This window comes from Musca vetustissima, unplaced genomic scaffold (genome assembly GCF_032173495.1).
Source record: "Musca vetustissima isolate MV318-11 ecotype Yass unplaced genomic scaffold, APGP_CSIRO_Mvet_v1 utg71418, whole genome shotgun sequence".
Taxonomy (NCBI): domain Eukaryota; kingdom Metazoa; phylum Arthropoda; class Insecta; order Diptera; family Muscidae; genus Musca; species Musca vetustissima.
The window spans coordinates 33,849-45,171 of record NW_026886115.1 but is presented as its reverse complement, the minus strand read 5'-3'; the positions used below and the strand labels follow the sequence as shown (position 1 = coordinate 45,171).

Below are 11,323 nucleotides of genomic sequence, written 5' to 3'. Positions count from 1 at the left end.
TAATGGACAGACGGACGGACGGACACACATGTCTAGATCGACTCAGCTAGTCGATATATGTCGATCGGTATACTTAAAGGTGGGTCTAGGACCAATATTTCGCGGCGTTACAAACATTGGGGGCTGCACAAAGCTATAATACCCTGACAACATAGTTGTGTAGGGTATAATGAATAAGTAAAAATTATATATGGAAGCTATGCTATAGGGTTCGTCCCTGGGTCAAATAAGTGACTTGTGCCAAATTTCATTCAAATCGGATTATAAATGCGACCTGTACTTTGTTTACAAAAATACATGGACGGACAGAAATGCGCAAATCGACTCAGAAAGTGATTCCATGCATATTCTCAAAAGGAACCATGTGTCTATCTCGTTTCCTTTTGCCTGTTACAAACATATACACAAAGACATAATACCCTGTACCGCAGTGTGGTGAAGGGTATAAAAATGCCTTGATATTATCAATTAATATTTGTTCATGGATTTGAAGAATATTTTTTTACCGATCAATTTCTTTTAGTATTGAAAGTAGCACGGGCTTTTGATAGAGTATTTATTCGTATGGTTTTTTTAAAGAATATGTTTTCAAGAAGTAATTTAAGCTTAGATGGCTTAATAAATATTCGTTGAAGTATTAAAATATATCTGAATGGTCAATATATCGGACCATATTCACCAAAAACAAGTTTTGTTTTAAACTATAGTTCTAAATTTCAAAATAATAGCTTTATTAAATCTGAATTTATTTAAAACAAAACTTCTCCTGTAAAATTTCAAATTTGAGGGTTACATTTTTTTTGGTGAATAGGGCTCGATATACATACCCGCCCATCTGTCCATTTACTTTTGAAAACAAAGTACAGGTCACATTTATAATCCGAATTGGATGAAATGTGTGACAATTATTCAAATTCTGCAGTTAATCAATTTGGCATGTCAACCACTCACCTAGCTTTCCTCATAATTCGAGTTTTTGGCAATTGTTTGTCGCTGTATTCTATTGCTTTGGTCAATTAACCATATATAGTATAAAATAAGCTCAGAATAATTATAATTATATTAAGCTGCTATTCAAGTATTTTTAATCACAAACAACAAACATGATACAAATAATAAAAATATGTCTGCTAACAAATATATACAAATGCATAATTAATTTTAATTTAAACATGTCATTGTACACCTGACCTTCATTTTGGAGACAAAACGAATATTGTGTTGATGCATTCTGTTTATAATGGTTCAAAAATGTATTTATTAGATCCCACACAATATACACACATACATACTATGTATGAATATGAATACGCAGCTATTGTCAAACAAATTGTATACAAAGGAAATACAAGCAAATGCACATATGCATACATACATTATTATATGGATGTTTTATTTGGTTATAAAAACTTAGGAATTTCATTTTTAAGTTGAATGACCGCATTATTTTCAAATGTATATACCATTCAAATATTTTGAAGTGCATCTTTTATATATATATATATATATATATATGCCTCTCTCATAGAAGTCTTGCAAAAAACGCTAGTAGTCGATTTTCACAATCCTCCTACATACCAATTTTTTATCATTAAGGGAACCCCCATTCTCGATTTTAATTTGTCAAGATTTTCAATGGGCTGGTAAATCAATACCAATGCTTGTTAAAGTTCGTAACTTTGCACATATATATTTGAAGATTTAAAAAAGAAGAAAACTAATTTACAAAAAAAAAAAATTGTTATTGTTTTGTTGTTGTTAATTGTAATTAAACAAAAGTCCTTAATTTTTATGGCGGGCATGATAACTCCTCACTGGAAGCTAAACTTTGAAAAAATATTTTTGGAAAATCGCCGATTTTTGATCAAAAACCAAGTTAAACCAGTAAGTAAAGTAGTAAAGTCGGACGGGGCCGACTATATGCTACCATTCACAACTATAGGTATATTAAAAAGGACTATTTACATGAAATTGGATAAAATAAAATATGTGATATTTATCTAAATGTGAATCTACCTAGATCTATCCATAAACACGTCATTCGTTAGTATGTAAATCGACTTCAAACAAATATAAATAGGTCATCCGTTGGGCTATGTCTATACTTCTGGAAAACGCAACTACGTAATTCTATGCTCAATTTTGTACGTTGTGCAAAATTTGATATCAATCTGACTTACATGAGGAGTTTGATGCCCAATTTACTTGAAATCGGTCGGAAATATATATGGAAGCTATCCAAATATTAAGCTGTTTCAAACAAACTTGTCACAGGTTAGGTTATACTAATTTCAGAACGTTTTGTTCCTATCAGCCTATTGGTTCCTTGGAGCGTCAATTACTTAAAATCAATCTATAATAAAAGGGAACTATATCTAAATCTGGACCGATTTTCAGGAAACAAGGCAGACATCACTCTAGGCTCAATTCAGTACGTTATGCCAAATTTCGTGCAAATCGAAGGATATATAGGGACTTTGGTGCACCATTTACATAAAATCGGACGAAACTATATATGGGAGCTATATCTAAATCAGGACCAATTTTCACGAAACTTGGCAGACATCATTCTAGGCTCAATTCAGTACGTTATGCCAAATTTCGTGCAAATCGAAGGATATATAGGGACTTTGGTGCACCATTTACATGAAATCGGACGAAACTATATATAGGAGCTATATCTAAATCAGGACCGATTTTCACGAAACTTGGCAGACATCATTCTAGGCTCACTTCAGTACGTTATGCCAAATTTCGTGCAAATCGAACGATATATAGGGACTTTGGGGCACCATTTACATGAAATCGGACGAAACTATATATGGGAGCTATATCTAAATCTGGACCGATTTTCTCGAAACTTGGCAGACATCACTCTAGGCTTAATTCAATATGTTATGCCAAATTTCGTGCAAATCGAAAGATATATATGGACTTTGGTGCACCATTTACATGAAATCGGACGAAACTATATATGGGAGCTATATCTAAATCTGGACCGATTTTCACGAAACTTGGCAGACATCATTCTAGACCTAAATGATTAGGCTATACAAAATTTCGTGCAAATCGAAAGAAATATAGGGACCGTTTACATTAAATCGGTTAAATATATATATATATATATATATATATATGGGAGCTATATCTAAATCTGAACCGATTTTTCCCAATTTCAATAGGGTTCGTCCTTGGGCCGAATAAGTGACTTGTGCCAAATTTCATCCAAATCGGATCATAAATGCGACCTGTACTTTGTTTACAATTTAACATCTACAGACGGACGGACAGACGAACGGAAGGACATGCATAAATCGATTCAGAAAGTGATTCTATGCATATTCTCAAAAGGAACCATGTGTCTATCTCGTTTCCTTTTGCCTGTTACAAACATATGCACAAAGACATAATACCCTGTACCACAGTGTGGTGAAGGGTATAAAAATAAGGAAGATCTTTACCGATTGGCTTTATCCTCGTTCATACGATAGCTATACAATCCCAGAGAAACGTGTAAAAATTTGGAATCGATTGGGTTATTAGTTTTTGTGTTATCGTGCCCGCCATTCGCAAAACCAATGTTTAGAGAAAAGCGCGTTTAAAGTTTGAGAAGCCCTTCAGCCGTCGTTTGATGCTGACAAAATAAATCGGCTATATCTTCAAGAGTTTTTGAGACTTTCACTTGAAATTTTGTAGGGTCATTCATGAATTAGAGTAGATTAGAATTAAGTCAAAACAATTTTTGACACCGCGAATGGGGACCACCACCTCTCGCCTGACCAAATTCACACTCCACACGACGCTGATACTATCCGTATGGATCTGAAACATGGAAAATTCTCCGAAATATCAATGGGCCAAACTGTGTCGACGCTGAATGAACCATGAGTTTAATGAACCATGAGTTGTATCATCTTTTCTCGGACATTGAGCTGCAGCGAATACGTTGGCTAGGCCATATTGTGAGGATGTCCCAGCACAAAAGGCATATAAAAGCGAGCCAACTGATGGTTAAAGCAGGAGGGTAAGGCCATAAATTCGATGGACAGATCAAGTGGAAGATAACATGATCTCTCAAATTGGAAAAGCTGCGCACAAGACCGAAGCTCCTGGAAATATTTTTTAAGCTCTGCTCATGGAACAAATGCTCAGCATCAAGCCAGATAAGTGTGTAAATAGTATGAGCTTTTACATCATTCAATTTAAACTTAATTTTTGAGGACCATTGCCTGATAGTTCTCGAGTTGATTTCCATCAAAGTGCTCGCTGCACTTCTCCAAATAAAGCGTGTTTAGCAAAAAATTCTTCAAACGAGTAACGTCCTTGTAGATAACCCTGTAGATTCTCTATTGACATGAGGTTGGGATTTCAATGCACCCAGCGAAAATCTACTGGAACATCGTAGCTGCTTTATTGGACAACAATGTTTACCTCATAAAAAGGTAGCATTAAATGCTTCCAGTAGCTCATTGATGTTCCACTGTTATTTTCCCAAAGACTACTGTCTGATGAATCCGACGTATTTTTGGAACAATCAAATATCTCAGAGCTGGTATCTGTGTCGCTTGCATTGTCCTTTCGCTTGGACCGGTAGATGGTATTGACACTAAATAAATATAAAGCGTTAAATGAAGTGGTGTTTCGTTGTATCTTATTGATGGCGCTTAAAACTGGACTAAGTTTTCTTAACTTTCGAAGCTCTCTTCTCGAATGAAATGTAATTCATTACTTCATTTTTTTTGCGGGTTTTCCATTTTACTACATAGTTTTCATAATACTTATGAATGGGCCCATTTATGGTGACTGTATACCGTACACATATGCATTATAAAATTGTTAAATAATTAACTGCCACATATGCATTATAAAATTGTTAAATAATTAACTGCCATAAAAGTGGTTACAGCAAAAATTTAAATTTGCATGAAAAAGAGTGCTACCATAACAGAACCCGAAGATCCACAGAAAAAAATAATTCGTAAAATATATGAATCGTGTTCAGAAATAGTTGCCAAGGTCCGAATTTCTGCATTTTATGAATACTGGTTTCTTGTCAGGGAGAGAGAGAGTGAGTGAGTGAAAAAAGTTGTGAGTGTTGTTTGGTCTTGGCGGTTTGGTCTTCTGTGGCACATAATCTCTTTGTCGTTTTGATTTTATGCTTTCTTCTTTGTTTTGTATTCTCTCGTTTCTTCTTATTTACGTGCATGTTTTTCTCGCGCGTCATTAGAAAGATCATATACAATGTTATACATTCGGTTGGGTTTGTTGTTCCAATCAACACTTGTTTGATATATTGTATTTGTCATTTATATCGATATACTCTTGAAAATGCAGAAGCGAATTTTATGTTCCGTGTCTAAAATATTGAAACAATGCGGTTGTTATCAAGACAAACAAACGATTGCGAAACTAACAACCACCAAGTGAGAGGAGAATCATTACGGTTTGTATGATGGAAATTATCCTTGATTGTGAAAATCATAAAAACTGCTGTGTTTTTATAAAAAAAAACTCGACTAGGCGGTACTTAGTTATATTTTTCCAATATTTTAATTTGTTTCAATATATTAATTAGTTTTATTTGTATAAATGTAACACTAGAATAATATCATATAATACCAGCATGCAATTGACTGAAATCTAATAAAACAACAAATATTATTTTGTTCGTCTACATACATAAGTACACAAATACTAGTTTTAGGAACATCATAAATCAAAAGCTCCACGATTATCAAGCCAAGGTAATAACATTTTCATCGATTTGACATAATTGGCGCCACCATACATGGCTTGGCGGAACTCTTCTCCATTCTCACCGGTTAAGTTATCAACATTGGCATCATCACGTGCCTCACAAAGTACAATGGGCATCAATGCACTGACTGTAGTATAGGCTAAAAGAAAATGCGATTTATTAAATTTATCAAAGTCAAAAAAGTTTATTTTTTTAACTTACCCCAATAATCATGTTTGAACAGCGCCAACTGAATATCCTTTAATTTTGGCATTACCCCTTTATACTTAAGCAATTGCAAATTTTCAATTAACTTCCGATGATAGTAGGATATGAAATAATCAAAATGTTTCAATTTAATATCAACACTGGTCGATGAGAATATAAAATATAATAAATCTTGTGCTGGTGGTCCATAACGACCCATTTGAAAGTCAATGAAATATGTCTCCTTTAACGATCCATCATCATTGTACTGGAACATGATATTATTAACCCATAAATCACCATGATTTAGAACATTGAATTCTGCGGGATCACGTTCCGATTTCATTTGAAATGGATCACATTTCAGTTCGGCATAGTTTTTCTGAAAAAAAAATTAAATATTTTTATTAGGTGTGGAAAATGGCAAAAAATGGGGCGGAATCTTTTAATATGGAGACTTTGTCAACATATGGACCAAAATAAAATGATAAACATATGTCAGACTCCAAAAATTACAGCCTACTTGGTGGGAAAATTCGGCTGAAACGTTCAAAACATCGAAAATGGGCTGGAAGGGCTGTATTGAAAATGGTCACCCTCTAAGAGGCTATGTCAAACCAGTAAGGAAAGTAGTATAGTCGGACGGGGCCGATCATATGATACCCTACACAACTATCATCGGAATTGAATATTCATCAGAAGTTAACATAATTTTGCGTTATTATAATATTTTATATAATGAAACTCTCACATTTACTTCGCGGTTCTATTTTTGAGGTGGTGAATTATGTTTTGGAATGTACCTATGTACCATTAGTTATCTGAAATCATCATTAAACTTAAAGGTTGGTCTAGGACCAATATTTCGAGGCGTTACAAACTCTTGGGGCTGCACAAAGCTATAATACCCTGACAACATATTTGTGTAGGATACAATAAATTTTCGGTCCATTTCATCTCGAAATTATTATCTGATCATCAAAGGTCCTTGACCATACCTGGATCCTCATTGAACATTTCAAAGTGATCAGAGCTATATTTCCGCCTTCTAGTGTTGTAATGGGTTAGTACGTAAGCACCTGTAAATATTTAAGTGTAACTCCCACATCTGAGTACATACGACCCTATAATTGGTATCAATTTAAAGGTCAACCACTCTTCTTGGATATACTATACACTTCTCGGGTCTGTGTTCTTCAGGGACAAATATATAAGCCATAGAATACACATTTTGTCATTTTTCACACAAAAGTATGGGTCCATTTGACCCGCTAAATATTGACCGATCTTTATCAAAACAGGCATACTTATTCTTTGGCCCGATCCCCTCTCCATGCAAAAATACGCGATGTTTGTACCATAATTGCGGCCTCTGGAGCGACCAGAAAATCAGACAAAAATAAAGTTTTTGGGCCATTTCATCAGCTTAATATTAACTGATCTTTTTCAAAAACAACCAGTAAGGAAAGTAGTAAAGTCGGACGGGGCCGACTATATGATACCCTTCACCACTATGGGTATATTAAACAGGACTATTAACATGATATATTTCATGGGAGCTATATAGACCGATTTTCTCGAAACTTGGCAGACATCACTCTAGGCTCAATTCAGTACGTTATGCCAAATTTCGTGCAAATCGAAGGACTTTGGTGCACCATTTATATGAAATCGGACGAAACTATATATGATTTTCACGAAACTTAGCAAATTGCCAAATTTCGTGCAAATCGAAAGATATATAAGTACTTTGTGGCACCATTTACATGAAATCGGACGAAACTATATATGGAAGCTATATCTACATCTGGACCGATTTTCTCGAAACTAGGCAGACATCACTCTAGGCTTAATTCAGTACGATATGCCAAATTTCGTGCAAATCGAAAGATATATAGGGACTTTGGGGCACCATTTACATGAAATCGGACGAACATCAGACAGACAGAGAGACATCACTCTAGGCTCAATTCAGTACGTTATGCCAAATTTCGAGCAAATCGAAAGATATATAGGGACTTTGGGGCACCATTTACATGAAATCGGACGAAACTATATATGGGAGCTATATCTAAATCAGGACCGATTTTCACGAAACTTGGCAGACATCACTCTAGGATCAATTCAGTACGTTATGCCAAATTTCGTGCAAATCGAAACATATATAGGTACTTTGGGGCACCATTTACATGAAATCGGACGAAACTATACATGGAAGCTATATCTAAATTTAGATCGATTTTCTCGAAACTTGGCAGACATCACTCTAGGCTTAATTCAGTACGATATGCCAACTTTCGTGCCAATCGAAAGACATATAGGGACTTTGGGGAACCATTTACATGAAATCGGACGAAACTATATATGGGAGGTATATCTAAATCTGAACCGATTTTCTTAAAACTTGGCAGACATCACTCTAGACTCAATTCAGACGAAACTATATATGGGAGCTATATCTAAATGTGAACCGATTTTCACGAAACTTGGCAGACATAATTCTAGGCTCAATTCAGTACGTTATGCCAAAATTGGTGCAAATGGAAAGATATATAGGGACTTTTGATGCACCATTTACATGAAATCGGACGAAACTATATATGGGAGCTATATCTAAATCTGGACCGATTTTCACGAAACTTGGCAGACATCATTCTAGACCGAAATGATTAGGCTGTACGAAATTTCGTGCAAATCGAAAGATATATGTGGACTTTGGTGCACCATTTACATGAAATCGGACGAAACTATATATGGGAGCTATATCTAAATCTGGACCGATTTTCATGAAACTTGGCAGACATAATTCTAGGCTCAATTCAGTACGTTATGCCAAAATTGGTGCAAATCGAAAGATATATAGGGACTTTTGATGCACCATTTACATGAAATCGGACGAAACTATATATGGGAGCTATATCTAAATCTGGACCGATTTTCACGAAACTTGGCAGACATCATTCTAGACCGAAATGATTAGGCTGTACCAAATTTCGTGCAAATCGAAAGATATGTAAGGACCGTTTACATTAAATCGGTTAAATATATATATGGGAGCTATATCTAAATCTGAACCGATTTTTCCCAATTTCAATAGGGTTTGTCCTTAGGCCGAATAAGTGACCTATGCCAAATTTCATCTAATTCGGATCATAAATGCGACCTGTACTTTGTTTAAAATTTAACATGGACAGACAGACGGACAGACGGACGGACGGACGGACGGACGGACATGCATAAATCGACTTCAAAAGTGATTCTATGCATATTCTCAAAAGGAACCATCTGTCTATCTCGTTTCCTTTTGCCTGTTACAAACATATGCACAAAGACATAATACCCTGTACCACAGTGTGGTGAAGGGTATAAAAATAGGGGTATTCATTGGGCGGAACCCATCCTACACCAATATTTCGCGGCGTTACAAACTTTTGGGACTGCACAAAGCTATAATACACTGACAACATAGTTGTGTAGGGTATAAAATGGGCTCACAATGAAAATATTCTGCAAAAATTATTTTCACCCCGGAATGCCATATTTCAAAACTAATTTTCAAAACTCTGAAAAGGGCGCAATTATAAGACTATGCCAAAACCTTGCCCTATTAAAAAAAATCTCCAAAAACTTCCCACTCTCCAAGAATTCGGAATGCCAAATTGCAGACCATTCGAATATAACCTTCAAAATACCGAAAATAGAGCGGAACCTTTATATGGGGCCTATGGCAAAACATTGACCCACAATCAAATATTTCTGCAAAATTTGGCACTTTCCGAGAATACGGAATATCAAATCGCAGCTTGAAAATTCGATCTTTAAAATACCGAAAAATGTGCGAAACCGCGGAATATTAACCCTTTGTGGCCCAATGTTGCCCACAGGCAACAAAATGTTTTAGAGCTTATATTTAATATGCAGCTAGTAAATATAAATTATTTGGATTTCATATGTCAAGACCTGATTATGAAAGACACATATCAAACAGAAAAATCCAAAAATTTTAAATTTTGGTAAAGTTATGAGCTTTTCAATATAGAGAAGTGGCTAAATTTGTGTACAGTACTAATTTGTGTATAAAGTCCAAATTATTTAAATCGCTTCGTATTTAAAATGTACGAGTTCTGCCATCAGAATTATTTTTAATTCTTGTAAAAATGAATATAGAGAATGATTTAAAATGATTTTTCTGTCGATTTTAGATTTGGTTTTCTTGATATTGGACTTTAATTTTTCCGAAAGAATGTACTGTATCTCCCGAATGCGAGGATGTAGCGATGCCAAATTTTGTGAATATCCTATTTAGGATAGTTGCATTAAATCTGTGAATATGAATTTGTTCTAAGATCGTGGAAAAAAATTCGGGGCTCAAAGGGTTAATTTTTTTCTGCATAGACTTATGTCATCCTCCAGAAACGAAAAAAAATATTGAATAGTATATTAATGATTTAGTATATTTTTCACTTACCAACTTGTCTTCCAAATACTCCATCCCACCATATAAATGCAAATTTTCCCGGAATATTTTTCCAATACGCAAACGATGATCGTGAAATAAATCCTTTTTGGCAGTAAAACATTGATCATACATTGCGGGGAATTCTTCCTCTTCGAGGGCATAATGTGCCGAGGCAGCATGAAATTGTGCCAACTTCCTCAATACCGCTTTTGTGTGTATCATATCTAAACCCGTATGACGATTGAAATTTTTAAATCCCTTCAGACGTAAATCTTCCAATATCAAAAGGTCATCCTTAATGTCGTGCACTTGTTGCGGCATCAAAATACGTGGTGCTATTTTCAGTGGACTTCCCGCCTCAGCGTAGTATTGTTCAAATTTTGGTATATATTTACTATAGGTGGTGTGTTCTTTACGAAATATTTGCCATTCTTTGATCATGATTTGTAGCCTTTCTACATGCGGTTTAATTTTGACCATATATGAGGTGGTATTGATGCTGCTATCGGGCATTTCAACGGAAATTATAACTCTCAGCAACACTGTCATATAATTTTCCCCAGCCGCAACTGCAGGTTTGATGTGAAAATTTGAGATTCTTTTAAAATTTGGAAAATCTTTTTCAAGAAATTCTCGAAATAATTCCTCCGTTAACCATTCTGGTGTATTTTGAACATCTTCGCTTTCACCGATTTTGTTAACCATTTCTGCGAGATTTTTTAAAATAAACACGATTGTCCGATAGTTCTCCGTTTACGTGTGAACCTTCCCGTTGAAATTCTGATGAACTACTAATTTAGTAATTGTCACGGAATAAACCCACAAGATCCATTAATGGGCCCAATGTGAAAAAAGGCTTTTCCAACATTTTAATTGTAGATCAACTGCGTTTGTTTGTGTTTTATTTACACAAATACAAC

At 35.0% G+C, this 11,323-nt stretch overlaps 1 protein-coding gene across 1 annotated transcript; it reads right to left on the bottom strand.

The window, feature by feature from the left end:
* Positions 1 to 5,708: 5,708 nt before the first annotated feature.
* On the bottom strand, positions 5,709 to 11,108 carry LOC133333595 (uncharacterized). Its single transcript, XM_061541904.1, has 3 exons — positions 10,413 to 11,108; positions 5,960 to 6,326; positions 5,709 to 5,897 (listed from the first exon to the last, which is right to left on the bottom strand). The coding sequence occupies exons 1-3, from the start codon at positions 11,106 to 11,108 to the stop codon at positions 5,710 to 5,712; spliced, it is 1,251 nt and encodes a 416-aa protein (XP_061397888.1). The 3' UTR covers position 5,709.
* Positions 11,109 to 11,323: the final 215 nt, after the last annotated feature.

Bases quoted from the DNA above. Each gene is read 5' to 3' on its own strand.
- LOC133333595 (XM_061541904.1), bottom strand. From the start codon at position 11,108: ATGGTTAACAAAATCGGTGAAAGCGAAGATGTTCAAAATACACCAGAA. The intron at 6,327-10,412 runs GTAAGTGAAAAA...TTTTTTTTTCAG, and splicing joins AGTATTTGGAAGACAAGTTG to AAAAACTATGCCGAACTGAA. The intron at 5,898-5,959 runs GTAAGTTAAAAA...ATTTTCTTTTAG, and splicing joins GTTCAAACATGATTATTGGG to CCTATACTACAGTCAGTGCA.